The 19,572-nt window shown below is 40.1% G+C and overlaps 1 protein-coding gene across 8 annotated transcripts in view; it reads left to right on the plus strand.

Annotated features, from left to right (window-relative positions):
* Positions 1-1,026: 1,026 nt before the first annotated feature.
* Adam28 (ADAM metallopeptidase domain 28) overlaps positions 1,027-19,572 on the plus strand; it is a 90,875-nt gene continuing 72,329 nt past the window's right edge. For 7 of the 8 annotated variants that reach the window (XR_005874060.1, XM_040738218.1, XM_040738324.1 and 4 more), the window contains exons 1-6: positions 1,027-1,161; positions 8,594-8,697; positions 13,518-13,594; positions 14,257-14,335; positions 15,443-15,519; positions 17,006-17,198. Coding sequence is in view for 7 of the 8 variants with exons in the window: in XM_040738218.1 (XP_040594152.1) it covers positions 1,110-1,161; positions 8,594-8,697; positions 13,518-13,594; positions 14,257-14,335; positions 15,443-15,519; positions 17,006-17,198 (582 nt within the window). In the remaining variant the exon portion in view is untranslated. Of the gene's footprint in view, positions 1,162-8,593; positions 8,698-13,517; positions 13,595-14,007; positions 14,108-14,256; positions 14,336-15,442; positions 15,520-17,005; positions 17,199-19,572 lie in introns of those variants that run through there. The other variant, XM_040738256.1, reaches the window with a different exon arrangement.

Here is a 19,572-nt window from a genome sequence, read left to right on the forward strand (position 1 = left end):
GTAAAATGGTACTTGGCAGACAGATGTGTCAGTAGGACTAATATAACAAGAATAATAGACTAGGGGGGTTCCTAAAGTTAAATAAGCAACTAAATACATTTGTTTTCAGTTTTAGTGTATGATTTCTGCACGTAACTAAGTTATTATCACAACAGCGGTGACAGGCCCAGACCGCTCCTCCTCCATCCTTAAATCATCTCACCCAGGTCATTAGTTAGGGTACAAACACCATGGTGGTCTGGAGAACTTTGTACTTGTGTTGTCAAAACTCTTATTTCAGGAGAATGGGTGCAACTCAGTTGGCAAAACACTTGCCAGGCATGCATAAAACCCTGTATCTGATCCATAGCACTTCATGAAAACTGACTGTGGAGGTACGGCCTGCAATCCCAGCACTCGGGGATTGTAGAGAGTTCAAGTTCAACCTGTGCTACACAGTATGTTGGAGCCTAGCCTAGGATTTGTGAAATCCTGTCTTTAAAAGCATCGCATTTCAGGATAGTCTAGGCTTCTTGTGAACATCTTTGTGTGAGAATACCTTGAAGAGTAATTGGAAATAAGAATTTCACATAGGTATTATAAAGAATTTGAAATTTTTTATAAAACATAAATGTGTAGAAGAACAATATTCTTCTTACCTTTTTTATTTAGCTGAAAAATCCATACATTTAATTATGTTATATATATATCATGTACACATAATATAGCATGTGCATATTCCAAATATAATTACATACATAATATAAAACCAGGTGTATATATCAAGATATGTCAAGGCAGTTACCTCCTTGTGACCTACTGAGCTATAACAATACATTGGAAACTTGCTATTTTGCTCTTGAATGGGACACATAGCGAATAAAGAGAGGGAAATAATAGCTGCTAGTACAGGAAATTTTAGAGCCAGCCAAGAGGCGGTCAGGACTTCCGCCTGCCATGCCATTGCGGCAAGACCACAGCTCCTAAGTTGTGCAACACCTTCAGTAAACACTTGCTCAAGCATACACAATGAAGCAGGGAGTTTCATTCTGACTCCCTTAAGAGGAGGTTGGGGCAGAAGCAGGCTTACAGGTGAGAGCGGAGGCAGGCGCTGCTCCTGGAACCGCAGCATGTTGCAATGGAGTCTTCTGGTAGTTTCTTTTCTCCTTCCTCCAGTTCCAGGTAGGCATTAACCATTCTTGGATCTGGTCAATGTGTCACAGGACTGCATGCTATCCATCTGCTCCTAGTCTTATGGTATATGATACATTGGCTAGCTGTTTCTTCCCCCTTTTACCAGTTTTATTAGCCATTTGGGCTGGCTTTAATCTGTGGTTTGGGGGCTGTGATGGACATGAAGGAGAGCAAATAGAGGTTTCTGAAATATTTATATGTCATATCTAGTACCTTAAAAGAGAAAGGGACTCTCTTATACATTTGAACTGTGAATGTGATCTTTGAGTCAAGAAACAAAATCTATCAAAACTAATTGTGTCGGTTTTTAGTTCAACAAAACAGCAGATTTGACTGGTTAAGACCACCAAGGATTGGTCACTTGGGATTGCACGTTTTTATGCTTAGTGGTAATAGATACAGTCAATTGGCAGGGTGCCATGCTCAGATTTATAGTTCTAAAGCATTGCAATATTATTAATGAGGAGGAGTTTCAGCTCAGTGTATGTGGATAGCCTTTTCTTTTTTGCCGGTTATAGAAAACATCAAAGAATTTAGATGTAGTGAATAGCACTTCATAGCATGTTGTAGCAAGTAGGTGTCTCCATTTTATAAATTCTCAGCTTAGGTGGGCATGACTGGGATCTGATGACACATTTCTCCACCATCGTCTGTGTCTGTGTCTGGAGCTTGAATCTTCACCCACACTGGCAATGTTTTCTTGGACCATAGAATGTTTGCTGGAATCTAGGAATGAATGAATTATGGACAAGAGTGAAGGCAGTGAGCATGAAGTGGTTGTCCTCCTCCCTAACCCTCTCTGTATCTTCTTACTAAGAATGACTTCTCCTTTGCTTTTCAGACTCATGAAAATTGTGCTTAACATCATTAAATAGTTAGGATAGTACTATATCCTTAAATACATGAGCTCTTGACTTTAAATTCCTAGTTCTGATTTGCAAGAATTGAAATATTTGTAGGAATTCTTTCCTCACATTTTCTGAAAACACTGACCCCAGTACTGTTGGGGACGCCACTCTCAGAAGAAAGAGAAGAGCTTCTTGGGATCCAGCTCTGTTCAAGGGGAGAAAGATCAGGTAGATCTGTGACAAAGTCTCATGGGTACTGGTAAGAACTATGCATGCCACTGTCATTTCAGTGACATCAGGGAGAAATCAGCAGAAACCTGACAGTTTCTGCTCCTCCAGCTCTGCATCAGAGCATGGCAGCAGGAGATGTGAAATCATGCTTAGAAGTATGACATCATCTCAAGGATGTGCTCTGATTGCTCTCCAGTGAGGAGGTATTCATTGTAAATAGGATGCCACACCCGGACTTTCTTTACCATCCCTGTTACCCTTCCAACACCCTCCACCCCTGCCATCCACTGAAGTACCTTTGCTAGACACCCCATAGGGACTGGTTTTCCAGACAGAATACAAGGAACAAAAGATTTTTTTCTTAACCCATTCTCTTTATTTCTCCCTCCACATCATTGATACTCTATGCATGTGCCCTCTGGCCATAACCTTTACCTGGTTCCACTGGAAATAAAAGAAGAATATGAAAAATCAGAACAGAAGCTTGTAATGAGCTTCACCATCCCCTGAGGAAAGTGATATGTGATTTCATCATAGGAAGAGTAAAAACAAATGTTTAAAAAGACATGGATGGGGAAGAGGAAGTCAATCAGTGCATTGACAAAGGTCAAGTGGCTTTCCTGTTTCAGGAGTGTGCCCTGGGATGCAGTGACTTTAAAAATACATTTATTTTACACTAGCAATTATTTCTTGTCTTTATAGGAAAAACTAAGCCACTATGGACAATCTAACATATAAAGCTAAATAATACACTTAGTTAGAATACGAGTTCCAGTTTCCCCCTATATTCATCTTTACTGAATAACATTTAAAAGTACAAGAATCTAGGGGTCAGAGAGCCAATGTCATTGCATAAACTTAAAGGCTTGGTGCCTCAATAGGAAAAGACAACCCTGGAAATCTAACAGATTTGGAGCAAACTACAGATGCTGATATTATGCTTAAATGTTCTAAAATGAATCAAAATAGAAAAGCGTTATAGACTGAGGTCAGCTATGTTAATCCCATTATTGAGAATTGCTTTATCTTAAACTAATGAACAGCTAAAGAAAAATCCAACCCACAACCACACACTCAGTTACATCTCTAACTCAAACCAAAGTAATTGTCTTCTCTCCCTTGTTCCAGTTTTGCTGGTCAAAACTAATCCAACACATGAGTTCTGTGGGAGAGAGAAAGCAAATAAGCATTAAAATAAATTAATAGAAGCATATTGTGTTGCACCTTGGATTTGTGTAATCCCTGGATGGCAGTTAGCTCTGTTTGTGCCACTGGCTTCTAAATAATTACCTTGATTTTATTCACCTGGGAGGAGGCTGCCCCATCTCCATCAAATGAGAGGATATGTGAGCCAAACAATATCCGTGTCTACTCCAACCCTTTCTATGCTGTGGAAACCCCCACATCTCAGATATCCTTTTTCTAGGGCCTTCTAGCTTTCAGGATAATCAGAGAAATTCTATCTGTTTTCTTTAGAGAACTGACTGTGTTGTAAGAGTTTGGAATGGACTGGAAACTTACTTATTTCATATAATGAAGAGAAGTTGCTGAAGATTATAAAAAGAAATACTTTTGTTTGTTTTGGTTTCTATTTGGAAGTGCCTCACCACCAAAGAGTGAGTGGGAAATAAATACATTTTGTAAGTAGTTCACACGTTTTGATTCTCTAGTTAACGACTAGTTGGTGACTTTTGGTTTCATTAAATACTAGGCTTCAGACTAGCTGGAAGTGTGGTTTCAACACTTACAGCACAGAAAATGCTTGCTCTTGGATGGGGTGACTTAGTTCCCTATTCACCTTCTCCTGAAAGAGAAGCGGGGCTGTTACCATATTCTTTCTTTATAGGAAAAGTCAGGTGGGTATTATCATCACTTTATGACTCAAAGGAACCTTTAACTGATTTCATGTTAGAATCACACGTGTTGTGGATGAACACCACCGATATGGCTTTTTGTCATAAGAAACCTAAAAAAACAGTTTATGTGTATGGGTCTTTTATCTACATGCATATCTGCTTGCAGAGGCCAGAAGAAGGTGTTGAATCTTAGAGACAGTTGTACATCACCAGGTGGGGGTTAGGAGTAGAACTTCGGAAGAGTAACTTAAACAAGAGCCATTTCTCTATCCCTCCAATATGGCATTAAAAATCATTTCCACGTTTTAATTGTGAGTGAGTACTTCTGAGTGTGTGCATATGTGTGGAGTGCAGGCATCTGTGGAAACCGGAAGAGAGAATCAGATGCCCCAGAGATGGAGTTTCAGGCAGCTGTGAGTCACAAAAAATGTGTGCTAGGAAGTGAATTTTGGGTCCTCTGGAAAAGACAGAAGTATTTTTAACCACTGAGCCATCTCCCTAGTCCAATTCCTCCCCTGGTGTGGCATTTAAAGAAAAGAATTGTCGAGGCTCCAACATCAGTGAGCAATGCCTTCATGACTCAATATCTATGGGGCTAATTGCAGTGATTAGGCACCATAATACACCATCTAGCATGCTGGCACTGTATGGTGTGTATTTTCTGTGCCAGTGAATTAAAGGAGGCTGCAGGGAATTGCCCCCAAGCCATTAGCTCATTTCTGGCAAGAGCTGCTTCTTACCTCTTGGCATCTCACTGCTCTGAAGTAATCACACAATTTTAGCAGGAGAGAATGACCATCCCCCATTTTAGAACACTAAAATGTTATTTTGTGACCAATACTATTACTTTTCTTCACCAACATTAGAATAAATTGCATATGTATTTAATAAAGTTATACTAAATTCCATAGAAATAAAGAGTACAGTGATTACATCACTACTCCAAGAAATTAGAAGCTCAAGAAGTTTGTGGATTGGGCTTAAGGATACATTTGCAGGAGCCCAGCTTTGGGATTTAGAAGTAGTAGTATCTTGAATTTGATGTTAGCCTAGTGGGGCTCTGGCAAAATGAAAGACAAACAAAAAGACAAAAAGAAAGAATTGAAAAAAAAACTTTGTACTACTGTTACAGAAGTGTTGACTTATTTGTCACAGCTGATGAGACTTGGCCCTTTTGAAGACAGTGTAGTGGTTTGTGTTTGTTTGTATAATATTATAGACTACTGTACACATCTGAGACACAGTTTAATCTGCCCCCACTTTTCAAGCAGTTAAAATTTCCTAAATCTAAATTGAAGATAATGCAGTATCTGTACATTGTTTTAAGTATTTTTATTTATTTATATATTCTCAATTTTATTTATAGGGATATTTTGCTTGTACATATCTCTGTAATCCACTTGCCTGCCTAGTGGTCAAGGGGGCCAGAAGACGGCATCAGATTCCCTAAACAGGAGTTACCCACATGTATGAGTTTCTTTTCTCATGTGGGTGCTGACAATAGAACCTGGGTCTTCTGAAAGAGCAGCCAGTAACTGCTGATCCATCTCTCCAGCCTTAGCTTTGTTTTTGAAGTGTTTTCTAAGAGTTAACCCTAAGTCATGGAGAGAACGGTTCTTTCCTTCATTATCCTAATTGCCACTTTGACTCTGAGTGCACACTTAGAGCTTAATGAGTTTTTCTATCCTCCCAGGTTAAATTGTTCTTGTGCTATCACATGATTTAAAACCATTTCAAACTGACATCACTAGATTTCATTTTTTGCTTTGATTTTCAGAAAAATAAAAATAAAAAGGAATAAATATTTTATTCTCTGGGGAATCATTGGACTAAACTGTCTAGTGCTGTTTTGTTTGGTGAGAGTCAACAGTTATGTCTGCTAATGGGTGGACCACTGTGCTTGGTCTGAGAGAAGCTCCAAATCCTGACACAGAGAAGATGTGGATTGTTTGTTTGTGGTGACTTTCCACTTTCCTCCCAGTGTGAATCCAGCCTCCAAGAAGTCCTGCCCTGATCAGTGCCTCTGTTCAATTCTCTACTTCTCTAATTTTCATAGTTTTCTTTTTCCTTTCTTTCTCTCTCTCTTTTTTTTGAGACACAGTTTCTCTGTAGCTTTGGAGCCTGTCTTAGAACTTGCTTTGTAGACCAGACTGGCCTCAAACTCACTGAGATCCACGTGCCTCTGCCTCCTGAGTGCTAAGATTAAAGGCATGCACCACCAGTGCCCAGAAATTTTCATATTTTCATGCCAAAAAATGAAGGCTTGTCAGGATTGCTCATGACAGATCTTTCTATTAGCACAGCATCAGAAGTTTTTCTTTTTTTTCAGAGATAATTTTTATTTAACTTTTTACATGTCACTCTCAGTTCCATCTCCCTCCCCTCCTCCCCCACCCCCAATCCTCCCACACCCCCCACCGGATCTCCCCTCTGCTCCCCAGGGAGGGCAAGGGCTTCCATGAGGGATTTTCAGAGTCTGTCACATCATACCGGGCAGGACCTAGGTTTTCCCCCATGTGTGCAGGCTGAGAGAGCACCCCTCCATGTAGAATGGGTTCTCAGAGTACATTTGTATGCCAGGAATAAATACTGCTCTACTCTCCAAGGTTCCACAAACTGCAGAGGCCTCCTCTAGGACTCTCAGGTTCGGTGGCATGAATGTCTGGATCAGTCCCATGCTGGCCCCTCAGTCATCTGTCTTGGGTCCATGTGTTCCCCCTTGTTTAGGTCAGCTGCCTCTAGGGGTTTCACCAGCCTGATCTTGATTCCTTTGCTCATCACTCCTCTTTGCAACTGGGTTTCAGGAGTTCAGTTCGGTTCCCAGCTGTGGGTGTCTGCCTCTGCCTCCGGCTGCCACTGGATAAGAGTTCTAGGATGGCATATAAGGTAGTCATCATTCTCATTATCATGGGAGGGAATTTAAGGTAGCATTAATGCCAGTTGGTGTCATTCTTGTAGATCTGTGAAGATCTCACCAGTGTCAGATCTCTCCTCCAACTTACAATGGCTCCCTCTTTTATGGTATCTCCCATCCTTCTCTCCTCTATTCTTACCCTGGCTCAACCTTCCTGCTCTCCCATGTCCTCCTCTCCCCTCTTCTTTCACCCCCCTCTTTCTCCCATCTCCTTCTGCCCTCCTTCTCCCCCCAATCCAATTAGGAGATCTTGTGCCATAACCTTTCTCTGGGTTACCATGCATATCTCTCTTAGGGTTCTCCCTGTATCCCAGACTCTATGGCAGTGGGATTGTAGGCTGGCAATACCATGCTCCATGTCTAAAATCCATATATGAGTGAGTACATACCATGTTTGTCTTTTTGTGACTGGGTTACCTCACTCAGGATGGCTTCTTCTAGTGCCATCCATTTGCCTGCAAATTTCAAGATTCCATTTTTTTTCTGCTGAGTAGTGCTCTATTGTGTAAATGTACCACATTTTCTCTATCCATTCTTCAGTTGAGGGACATCTAGGTTGCTTCCAGGTTCTGGCTATTACAAATAACGCTGCTATGAAGATAGTAGAACAGGCATCCTTGTTGTGTAAATGTGCATCTAAGAGTGGAATTGCTGGGTCTAGTGGTAGGCTGATTCCCATTTTCCTGCGGAATCTCCAAACAGATCTCCAAAGTGGCTGTACAGGTTGGCACTCCCATCACAATGGAGGAGTATTCCCCTTTCTCCACATCCTCTTCAGCATAAACTTCCATTAGTGTTTTTGATTTTATCTATTCTGACTGGAGTGAGATGGTATCTCAGAGTTGTTTTGATTTGCATTTGCCTGATGGCTAAGGATGTTGAGCACTTTCTCAAGTGTCTCTTGGCCATTTTAGACTCCTCTATTGAAAATTCTCTATTTAATTCTGTACCCCACTTTTTAATTGGATCCTTTGGTGTTCTGGAGACTTGCTTCTTGAGTTCTTTGTAAATTTTGGAGATCAGCCCTCTGTCAGATGAGTGGTTTGTGAATATCTTTTCCCATTCTGTGGGCTGTTGTTTTGTCTTGTTGACTGTGTCCTTTGCCTTGCAGAAGCTTCTCTTATTTGGATTATGTTTTAAATATTGCTATTGAAAATTCCAAGGAATATGTGTTTCAACCAGAAATGATGCGCATCTGATACCATTTTCATAGCAGTGAGGTCTTGGAGTGTTTCTACTTCATTATCATGGGATCCTGCTTAAGTTTTACCTTGTCTCATTCTCCTGCTGGGGAACCATTGCTCAGAACCAAAGGAGCTAAAAGAAAGGGGGAAATTACCAAGAAAAACTGTCATCAAAGAGACACTTGGAAATACCCCCGTGAGAAAATTTAAAAGACAGAGATTAAAGATTAGGGGGCAAGGAGTGAGTTTCTAGTGTTTTCCAGCTGTCCATGTGTCAGGACACAAATTGCTGAAGGGCTATGTGTGGCATCACCCATCATGATGGCCATTGCTGAACAGCTGATTCTGTCCCACAGCTTCATTTTCCCTTCGTTCTTTCTCCCTCAGCAAACACAGCAAAAGAACTCCCTAAGGCCAAGAAATATGAAGTGGTTTATCCCATAAGACTTCATCCATTGCGTAAAAGAGAGGCCGAAGAGCCAGAGAAAAAGGTTAGTACATCTGTGATTGTCTTCTTTCTTTTCTATGCAGCCTATGTGTATGCCTGTGTACAAGTGCATACATGTGAGGATGTGTATGCTGTGGTCATTCTTACGTTATTTGTCATGGTATCCACTTTGTTGACACTGAGTCTTTCAATGGACTGGAGCACAATCAGTGAGTCCCAGGATCTATCTGTCTCCATGTCTTCTTAGCTGGGGATAGGATCCTGGACCATCATGCCAGGCTTTTTAAATAGGTGGATTCTTAGTAGAGAACTCAAGTCCTCATGCTGACATATCAAGCACTTTACCAACTGAGCCATTTTCCAGTTAAGTCTTCTGGTGTTTCAGTGACTCCTGAATATATATGTGTATATATATTCATGTACACAGATATACATGTATATATTGCTTTGGAGACTAACAATATTAATGATTATATTAGTTTGCTTTTTAAGATTTTATTCTTCACTACTGCCCAAGTTCTACTAGCTTCATTTTAAATACATTAAAGCTCTTAGAAGTGACGTGCATGGTCCCTTGTCATAGAGTGCAGATTTTGATATTTTATAATAATTTATGCTGCATGCTTCCAAATAATTACATATAATATACCCATTCTATTATTTACCTATCTACCATCTATCCACACACATAATTATTGCCTTAAATTTTAATCTTAAAATAAAACATTGCAGAAGAATGTGAGTTGGCATTTTTATCTGAAATTTGTATCTTTTCTATGTAGACAGCATTCAAATTTGAATAATTCTTACCTTGTAATTGAATAACACATTGCAGACAACACTAGCTCAGATTTTTAATTAGTCACAAGAGCAAAGCTAAAACATGATATCCAGATCTCCACATGGATATATAGACAACCCTAATTCTTGAGGGTTGTCTATATGTTTGTGACTTGGATGCTAGCCTAGGCCATATAGTGAGTTGTAGGCCATCCTAAGCTATAATTAGAGGGCCTATCCATTAATCCATTACACAGCAATATTCTGATTACCTACATTCTGCAATATTCGATGGGAGTCAGAAACACAGAGATGAATGAGATGTAATTGATAACTGGAATAATCTAAAATGTAACTAGCCAGGAGTGCATATCCCCCTACTAGAAAATTTCTTCCAATTCCAATTGGTGCTAGCAGAACTATTTTTTGTGTTTTTTGTTTTTTAAAACACTTTTTAATTATATATTTAAATTAGAAACAAGACAAGCTTGCTTCCCATGTCAGTCCCAGCTCCCTCTCCCACCCCTCCACTCCCACTCCCCCTACCAGCTCCCCAGCCCCCATCCAATCCTCACTCCATTCCCCAGGGAGGGTAAGGCCCTCCATGGTGGAGGTCTAAAGTCTGTCATTTCATTCCTGGGAGGGCCCAGGCACTCCCCCAATTGTCCAGATTGAGAGAGCATCCCTCATTGTGGAATGGGTACCCAAAGACCATTGTGTTCCAGGGATAAATACTTTTCTACTACCCAAAGGCCCACAGATTGCCTATGTTTCCTCACTGACAGCCACATTCAGGGAGTCTGGATCAGTCCCATGCTGGCCTCTCAGCCATCAGTCTGGAGTCTAAGATCTCCCTCCACCTTGTTCAGGTCAGCTGTTTCTCTGGGTTTCACCAGCCCAGTCTTGACCCCTTGCTAGCAGAATTCTTAGTAGAGTCTGTGTACCAGGCTTTTTCTTTTGGGCCTCCAGCCAGCTCCCAAATCATGACACAGAAACTTCTAACAAGTTTTAGATGTTCTGCCTAGTTTAAGGTCCTTTCTGGCTAGCTCTTTTAACTTGTTTCTTTTTATCTATCTTTTGCCTTGGGGCTTTTACTCTCTCTCTCTCTCTCTCTCTCTCTCTCTCTCTCTCTGTCTCTCTCTCTGTCTCTCTGTCTCTGTCTCTCTGTCTCTGTCTCTCTGTCTCTGTCTCTCTCTCTCTCTCTCTCTCTCTCTGTTTGTCTTACTTTCTTGCTTCTTCCCATGTCTGTCTGTTTTGCTACTGCCTGACGTCTGGCCCTGGGTATATCCTTCTCTTTCTTTTCTCCTTCTTCTTCTAGCCTAGACTTCTCTTCCTACTTATTCTCTCTGCCCATCAACCCTTCCTATCCTTTGCTTGCCTAGCTACTGGTCATTCAGCTTTTTATTAGACCAGTCATGTGACTTAGGCAGGCAAGGTGAAACAGCAACACATCTTTTCATAATTACACAAGTGCAGCATAGGCATATGATGGGGGAAGTCCTGTGTATATGTCAATAAAGCACTGTTGGCCCATAGGAAAGCAAGATATGTGGGAACTAGGAATCCAGGAGGACTCTGGGTAGGAGAAACACAGGAGTCATGATGTAGCCCACTAGAGAAGTAAGATGTCCGGAACTTTTCTCTGGTAAGAGAAATATTTAGATTAACAATTAGGGATAAATACTTAAGTCAGAGATAGCCAGTAAGAAACAAGCAAGGCCAACAGCTTCATAATTAATACAGTGTCTTGTGTGTTATTTGGGGACTACAACGCGGCAGAGCCCAAGCAACTGATGGGGAAAAACCAAAGCGGAAGACAAGAAAAAAGGCTTCTCTTTACAGACATATGTAACACACCTTTATAGTTAAAGTAATGTTCCACAGCACAAACAAATGTAACACATCTTTACATAGTTAAAGTAATTTTCCAAAAGTCTCTTCCTCAAAATATCTTTATGATGAAAATATCCCCTTAACTATGATGGAATACATATTCATCAGAGTCTTCTTCAAGGAAATTTTCTTCAAACAATTTCAGTACCAAAAAAAGTTAGTTACACTTTTTTTCTGAATATTTTAAGGGAAATTTGAATAAAGATAAAGTGAGTTTATCACAGCAATGAAATTATTTCCTCACAAATATAGATTTTATTTGAAACCATTGTTATGATAGAATCCATGGCTATGATAGATAATTAATCAGTTCTAAAATTACTTGCATGTATGTGTCATGTGTCTTTATGTATGTATTGCAAAAGTTACCTACAAAGGTCAAAAACGGTCATAAGATCCCTTGGAGATAGGGTTACAGGTGCTTGTGGGCCACCCTTCTTAGGTTTAGGAGCCCAACCGGGGTCCTCGGAAAGAGAAGCATGTGCTCTTAACAGATGAGCTATTTCTCCAGCCTCACAATATTGATTTTTAGAATGATTTCGGAAAGGGATGTGTTCGATGTGGTGTCCTTGGTTTTACTGCAGACAAATTGCTTGTCTAGGTTACCTCTAAACAGCCACAAAAAACTTACATTAGCCTGGTGCCTGGAGACCTAATGGAAAGGGTGAATGTGTATTCACATTTAGCTTTGTTAATTCTCCTGTGGGAAATACTGTATGGAAAAGGATTTAACCTATGCAAAGTGAAGTAGGCTTAAGATAAGTGCTCTGTGTTCAGGGCTATGCTGCCTCTGCCTGTTACCTTTTGTGTCGCATGCCATATGACTCATTTTCAAGGGTTTCCTGGCTCCTGTGAATGGGCTGTTTTCACTTCTTTGCAACATCAGCTATTTGACAGTGAGTGTTGGTGTGTCTCTTCCTTTCCTCACCAAAGCTTATTTCTTACTCTCTACCATTTCTTACTTATTCAATGCTACTTTAAATGTTTACACACATACACCTGTATTTTCTCTCCCTCTCTCCCTTGGTCATCTTATGTTTTCTTGAAAGCCACTGTGGCATACTTAATTTCAGGCTAACAGAATAATTTCCTGAAATTACAATTTGAGGCTTGACTTGCACAATTTTGTTCTTGATTCTAAAGAAAAATGTTGATTTTACAAATATAGAGTGGTATGCATATATTGGGTGTACGTTTGATTGGGCCTTTGAGAGCAAATGCAACCTTCCCTTCTAGCTTGAAGCTGTCTGCGTGTATACTTTAATTATTTATTACAGTTATTTATTTATCATTTATTTAGTGTGTATGTGTGTATACATGCATGAGTGCATGGATATGCATGTAAGTGCAAATGTGTGTGGGGTTCTCTTGGCACGATGCTTATGTGGAACTCAGAGTTGAAAGGGAATAGTTGTTTTGTGCTTTCAACTGCGTGGATCCTAGTGATGGAGCTCAGGTTGTCAGGCAAGTACCTTCACCCTCTAAGTCACCCATTAAGCTGGCCCTAGTTAAAGGTACTTTCTATACCTTTAGCATATCCCTACTCCCCCACTCTCCTTCATTCCATCTCCTAATCAATGTTCTGGAATATAAATATTTTTTCCACAAACACTTGGTGATCAAACTTAACCTTGCCAAGTGCATCAAACTATGTATAAAGATATCAAATACAGGGCCTGGAATGTGGCTCAGTGGTAGAGTCTTTAGCCAGTATTTTCAAGATTCTGGAGAATTCTCAGCACACACACACACACACACACACACACACACAGCAAGAGAGAGAGAGAAAGAGAGAGAGAGACAGAGAGACAGACAGAGACACACAGAGAGAGACAGAGAGATAAAGAGAGAGAACTAATTTGTCTATTTAGTAGGTGGATTCACCTATTGCACGGGTAGAGACCAGTGGTTCTCAAACTTCCTAATGTTACACCATTTATTACAGTTCCTCATGTTGCTATTTCCTAATTGTAATGTTGCTACTGTTATGAATCATAATGTAAATCTCTTATACGCGACACCCTCCCACAGGGGGATCCTGACGCACAGGTTGAGATCTCCTGGTCTAGATAGACCACTGGAGAGTCTCACAGTCCCCTGGTAGAGAAAAGTAAGCATTACCTGCTGAGGATTAAATCCATAAAAACTGCCACTTTTTGATTATAAGTTAATGTTGGTGCATTTTTGCAGGAAGCATTCGAAACTGAGCTAAAGTACCAAATGTCAGTTAATGGGAAGGTGGCGGTGCTGTACTTGAAGAAGAACAAGTGAGTATGTGTCCAGCTGCGGTTCCCCCACCCCCTACAGCAAGCTGAAGTGGGGACAGCATGCTGGAAGAGCCTGTTATCAGCCTTAGTGCTTCCAACCTTGACTCACAGTGAATAGTCTTCTCTTACAGTAGTTGAAATGCACTACGGAAAATAGTTTACTAGGCCTTTGAAACTTTAGAAGTGAAACACAACAAAGAGGTACAGGAAGACAGATTTGATTGTTTTGCCAAGTGCTGGAGTGGTTCTGATATAATTTGCTTTAAGTTTTGCTTGTTTGTGTGCTTGAGAGAGGGATTCACAATGTTGTCCTGTGGAAAGGACTGGGGAGGAAGAATTGTACACCTTGGTGCTAAACTCGTTCCAAGTGCTTACTTCTATCACCTTTGACCTCAGTTCTGCTCCTTCTCAAGTTTCTCCTGAAAATAGCAATCAAGTCCCATGTGGAGAGGGGCTTGTCCCACAGCCCTCTGGAATGTCCCTGACCTCGCGGTACCATCCTGCCTGGCCAATGTAAGCAGTGCTTTCCTGTGGGAACTTGTCTGGTGCATAGGAGAAGCTGAAGAGTTGAAACTTGTCTGCACAGACTGCGATGTCTTATTCGTTTGCTGAACTTTCACAGTTGACATGTGTAACCATGCTCTTCCTTTTTCTTTCTCTAGCAAGCTCCTAGCACCAGGGTACTCGGAAACACACTATAATTCCAGTGGAAAAGAGGTCACCACAAGCCCACAAATCATGGTAAGACAGCCTCCCAGGTCCTTTGGTAATAGAGTGTGCCCTGCAAGGCTGTATACAGTGTCTTTGCAAGGCAAATAGGGCTGTAACTGCTTTTATAGCCTTGGTACTGTTTTTTTCTCCAACAGAAGTAATTACTTAATTGATCTTCTAACATTATTATATTTTCTTAAGAATGATAAAGAAGGACCCCAGTAGCCTTTTCCATTTCATGGGAGCCAGGCAGTAGGAACATACATATTCTTTAAGAGTTACTTTCTGCAAGGGGCTCTGTAATGTGAACAGCTCAGCATTCTTGCTATTTTTAGCCGTTTGCTGCCACACTTCCAAATTATATGGTCTGTACAACTCAGTATTGCCATAAATAACTTCCCTCTTGATCTGTCCCCTAAAATCCCCATATGGAGTTTGACATATGGAGTCCTTAACTGTGAGGCAGAGTATCCTCCTCTTCTTTCAATTATGAGAGCCTTCAAACCTTTGGGAATTATGTAGGCCAATGCCACATGTCTTCAAAGATTGAAGGGTCTGGTGTGGAACGGCTGCATGGAGAAATAACTCTGGCACTTTGCTCCATATAGAACCATGGCTTGTTGTTCAGACTCATTTTAATCTAGTTTGACTCTTTGGACATACAACCTGAATAGTCTGTAGGTTTAAAAAATTGGGGGTTGTCACTCCAAATTGGAAAAAGCAAAGAGTAACACATTTTTGAAGACAGAAAGTAAAAGTCAGACTTTAGAGACTCAATTTTAAACTTAGATAACTAAATCATTTTTTTCTAAATTGTGCTCAACGATTTTGTACTGTTTCATCATCACTAATATATTATAATAATATATAGAATACACTATATAGCATATAATTCCAAGTAGCACGTATATTTACATTACTATATACAATAAACAGACTACATAGTATAAGCATTTGGGGAGTCAATTTCATAAAAGATTTAACACATAAGATGCTTATATTTATTTTTTTAAAGTCTGTAACTTAATGACTGTACAGCAGGAAATTGTTCCCATTCCAAGATTTCAAATTGTAATTGGTCATGGAATCTAAGACTTCTAAAGACTTTCCTTACAAAGTACCTCTTATTTCCCTTAGGATAGCTGTTACTACCAAGGACACATCATAAATGAGAAAGCCTCCGAAGCCAGCATCAGCACATGTCAAGGTTTAAGGTGAGACTTCAGAAATATTTCCCACTGATACAGAGTTCATGTCTTGTAAGTCTGAAGACCCTCAAGCATAAGTACTTATACTTGCGCATCAAAACTCCATTTCTTTTTAAAGCATGAAAATTATACAGCTGAACCTTTGCCTTCTGTTTTCTGCTTTTTCTCATTTCAAAGTGAAGAATTTGAGACTTAGGTTTATGGTCAGACTGTGATGGAGTAGGGGCTCCTCTACTTTCCCTCCTCATTTTTATTTCTCTCTAGTGTTCCTTCTTAAGCTCTTCTGTACTTTTCTGCCTGTCAGTGAAATCCATGAGCAAGTCTACCCCACGGTATCTCATCAACACCAGGAACTGACACATTTCCTCTTCTGCACTTCTTGTTGGACACATTAAAGAATTCAAGTCTCAGTGTGTTCTGAACCAACCATATCAGTTGTCTCACTAATCATTGTTTTCCAGTGTTCTCAACCTCATGGATGGAATAATCAAGTAATAACTTAGGTAGTCGGGCATCTTGAAATGTTGAAGATTCCTAGCCTTCAGTTCCTTTCAAGATCCAGTGATCATCTCTTCTAGTTATTTCCTGTTTGTTCACTATATCTGTCTCTACTGAAACACCCTACTTTAAGTACTCCACCTAGACCATTGAAACAAACACTCACACTGGCTGTCTTCCAGTTCCAGACACTGTACACTCACACATTTCTACTTCATACTAATCAGATAGAGTTGCAAATATATATAGTTTGCTAAATAATGACATATACATTTTTATTATGTCTCCACATTCATTTTCCTCATTTTGAATATAAGATTCATGAAGGAAGAGACTGTGGATCTCTTTTATCCCCTGCTTTTAGTACAGTGCTTCACACTCTCTTTAATATGATGCAGACCAATTCTAAGCTTTTGGAACTCTAGATTAATTGAGGAATGAAAATACAACTAGAATTACTCATAAGTTGTACAAAAGCTAGTGAGCCTTAAAAACAATGCAGGGAGCAATCAGCCACTAAGCTGGGGAATTGAGAGAGGTGGTCCTGGAGTCAGCTCAGACTTCAGTAGCAGGGTTTAGGAAGAAGCTGAAAATCTTCCCTGACCACATGCTTCACCTGCTTTCTCTTTCCACCCCTACCATCCTCCTCACAGCTATTCTGTTTTTCTAGTTTATAGACTAAAAAATGAGACTGCTTAATTAAATAGCATTTTTTCTGGATTCTTAGTTAGAGACAGGCTTAGAATTTTAATCCCTTACAAGACTCCAAAGTGTCCTTCCCTTTCAAGGCCCCCGTAGTGTAGGAACAGGATGAAACCTGGGAACTGAGTCAAGATACATCTCTGGTGTCAGAAACCAAAACGTCAGAAACCTCTGTTGCCATAAGGTTAACCTCCTTTGCCATTGCCTAGCAAGTCATGAAGTCTTTGAGGACTCTGTGCAACTCAAAAGGAATATTATTTTGTTAAGAAGCCTGACTGCTTGTGTTCCTCAGGGGCTACTTCAGTCAAGGAAATGAAAGGTATTTTATTGAACCGCTGAGCTCTGTGAGCATGGATGAGCACGCCCACGCAGTCTTCAAGGATGACCCCAATGAAGACCAGGCTAACAGCAATTGTGGCGTGGATGATGTGTTATGGAACCAAAGGCTGCATCAGAGCGTGGTCCTACCTGCCACCAGACTGATTGTATGTAGAGTTTGATTATTATTTGTACTTTTGTTTTGTGTCCTAACATGGGTTCTAATCTTTTACTTTCCTTTTCAATATGTATGTGCATGCATATGAGCATACATTATCCTATGTGTGTCTGTGGAGACCCCTCCTTGATGTCAAGTATTTCCCTCAAATGATCCCAACATATGTGTTTAGTCACAGTTTCTCAATAAGCCCAGAACATGCTGTTTTTGATAGTAGGCCTAGGTAGCTTTTGTAGGAATCTCCTGTCTCTGCCCGTTCTGTACTTGGATTAAAGGCAGACAGCCACACATACAGGGATCTTTCACAGTAGGTTTGGGGATCTGAATTCTAGTGCTCACATTTCACAGGGAGGGTTTTTATCTGTTCAGCTGCCTTTCCAGCCTGTGGTTCTAATCTTAGTTGTATGTTTGATTCACATTTTACAGCCACTACTGAAACTAATAATTTACAGTTTTACTAATGGGAAAACATTGCTGTACTTAATTTACTTAATAAGAATCTGTTCACAAACTATAATCATCAAAAGCTAAAACAAAATCTAAAATATGATATATGATAGCTAGGACCAGACAACACTCACAATATAAACATAGGAACACAGAATGTTCTCTCTCTCTCTCTCTCTCTCTCTCTCTCTCTCTCTCTCTATCTATCTATCTATCTATCTATCTCAGAGTCAGTCTTTAAAGATTTACTTATGTATTTAATGTATAAGAGACAGATCCCAAGATAGATGGTTGTGAGCCACATGTGGTTGCTGGGGATTGAATTTAGGACCTCTGGAAGAGCAGTTAGTTCTTTTTATCTTCTGATCTATCTCTTCAGCCCCATAGAATATTCTTTCTTTTATGGAATCCTGTTCTTACCACAGAAGAAAAAACAAACCCAGCTGTGTCCAGCTGTGTGGTGTGCACTAAAATGTTCCTGTCCCTTATACTTTCATTGCTTGATGATATCTTCCAAGTGTTCCCAGAATCTGTGAGGCCCAGGAAGATTGCTTCTAAGTAAAATCAAGGTTGTTCTTTTTGCCATGGACTGAAATTTCACCAGCTTTATTTAGGAACACAGAAGAAATCATGTTCCTGGCTACACGTTTCTCTCCTCTCATTCTGGTTCTGACTGGCAGCAGTCTCTACTGTTCTATCTCAATTCTTTGGGGCCCATGTAGAAATGGCCAGGCTTTCCTAACCTGCTGTTGGGTTGGCTTTTGGGGTACCTTTATGTCACCCTTCTTCTGGTTGGTCAGTTGATATCAGAAGCCCTTGGCTCCTGCCTTTTGTATTGTCAGTGAATCCTTCCTGGGCAATCTCATATTGTCCTATACCTTCCTTCCTTCAAAGGGCTCTGCATGACTAAGGTGTAGCTCAGTTAGAATGCTTCCTAGCATAAGCCCTAGGGTCCAAGCTAATCACTTCATAAACCAGATGCAACGGAATACCCTGTAATCTCAGAACTTGGGAGGTGGAGGCAGGAAGCTCCTATGTAACCAAGGCACAGCTACCATAGGCTGCATAAGTTCCTGCTTTTTTATGATCTAGGTAATGACTGTTATTAAAATGTATATCCAGTTTTGTAGCCATTTAAATATCTGATATGATACTAATACGTAGAATAGAACTACTGCTCATTTTTATGTTCCAAAAACAGTATATTTCTTTCTCATTTTCTCCACCCCAATTAAACACTATCACTGTTCATTATTTGTTGTTACCCATATCTGGGAATCACTGCTGATTTCTCTTTGCTTTTCTCACATAGTATCCATGTCTTCTTATCTCTTCACTTATTTCTTCACTGGACTCTTAGATAGTTCCCAAGGTCACCATGACAGAAACTTGTATCTGTCCTTTCTATGTCTCTTACTACCTTAGCAAAGTCTGCTCTCACTGGCCTAGGTTCAGTGATGTTTCATTATACACCGAATCATGTTAAAACCCTTGAATGACTCTCTAGTCATCACATTCGGCATAAATTTCAAACCACTGCTATGAGTTACAGATGTCTGTTTGATTGTCTAGTACCCACTAATTTGTATGTTCCCCTTCCCATGAATTCTCCATTCCATGTATTCTGACAAATAGTAGCATTTCTTTTTTCTGTTGTTTAAAAAACATCACTGTCAATTAACTATAGAGTTTGGCCTTTTACTTTTTTTTTCTGGATTACATTCCAATTGTTTTAATTTCTTGAGTTCCTGTTTTGATGAGTATGCCAAATAGTCCAAGTCTTTTAAAAAGGCATCTTCTAGCTCTCTGTCTTGAAATAATTATCCAATTACCCAGCTTAAATCACTCATAGAATCTACCCCATAGCATTAATTATACTTGTGTGTGTGTGTGTGTGTGTGTGTGTGTGTGAGTGT

This window comes from Mesocricetus auratus, unplaced genomic scaffold, assembly GCF_017639785.1.
Source record: "Mesocricetus auratus isolate SY011 unplaced genomic scaffold, BCM_Maur_2.0 Super-Scaffold_2245, whole genome shotgun sequence".
NCBI classification, from domain to species: Eukaryota; Metazoa; Chordata; class Mammalia; order Rodentia; family Cricetidae; genus Mesocricetus; species Mesocricetus auratus.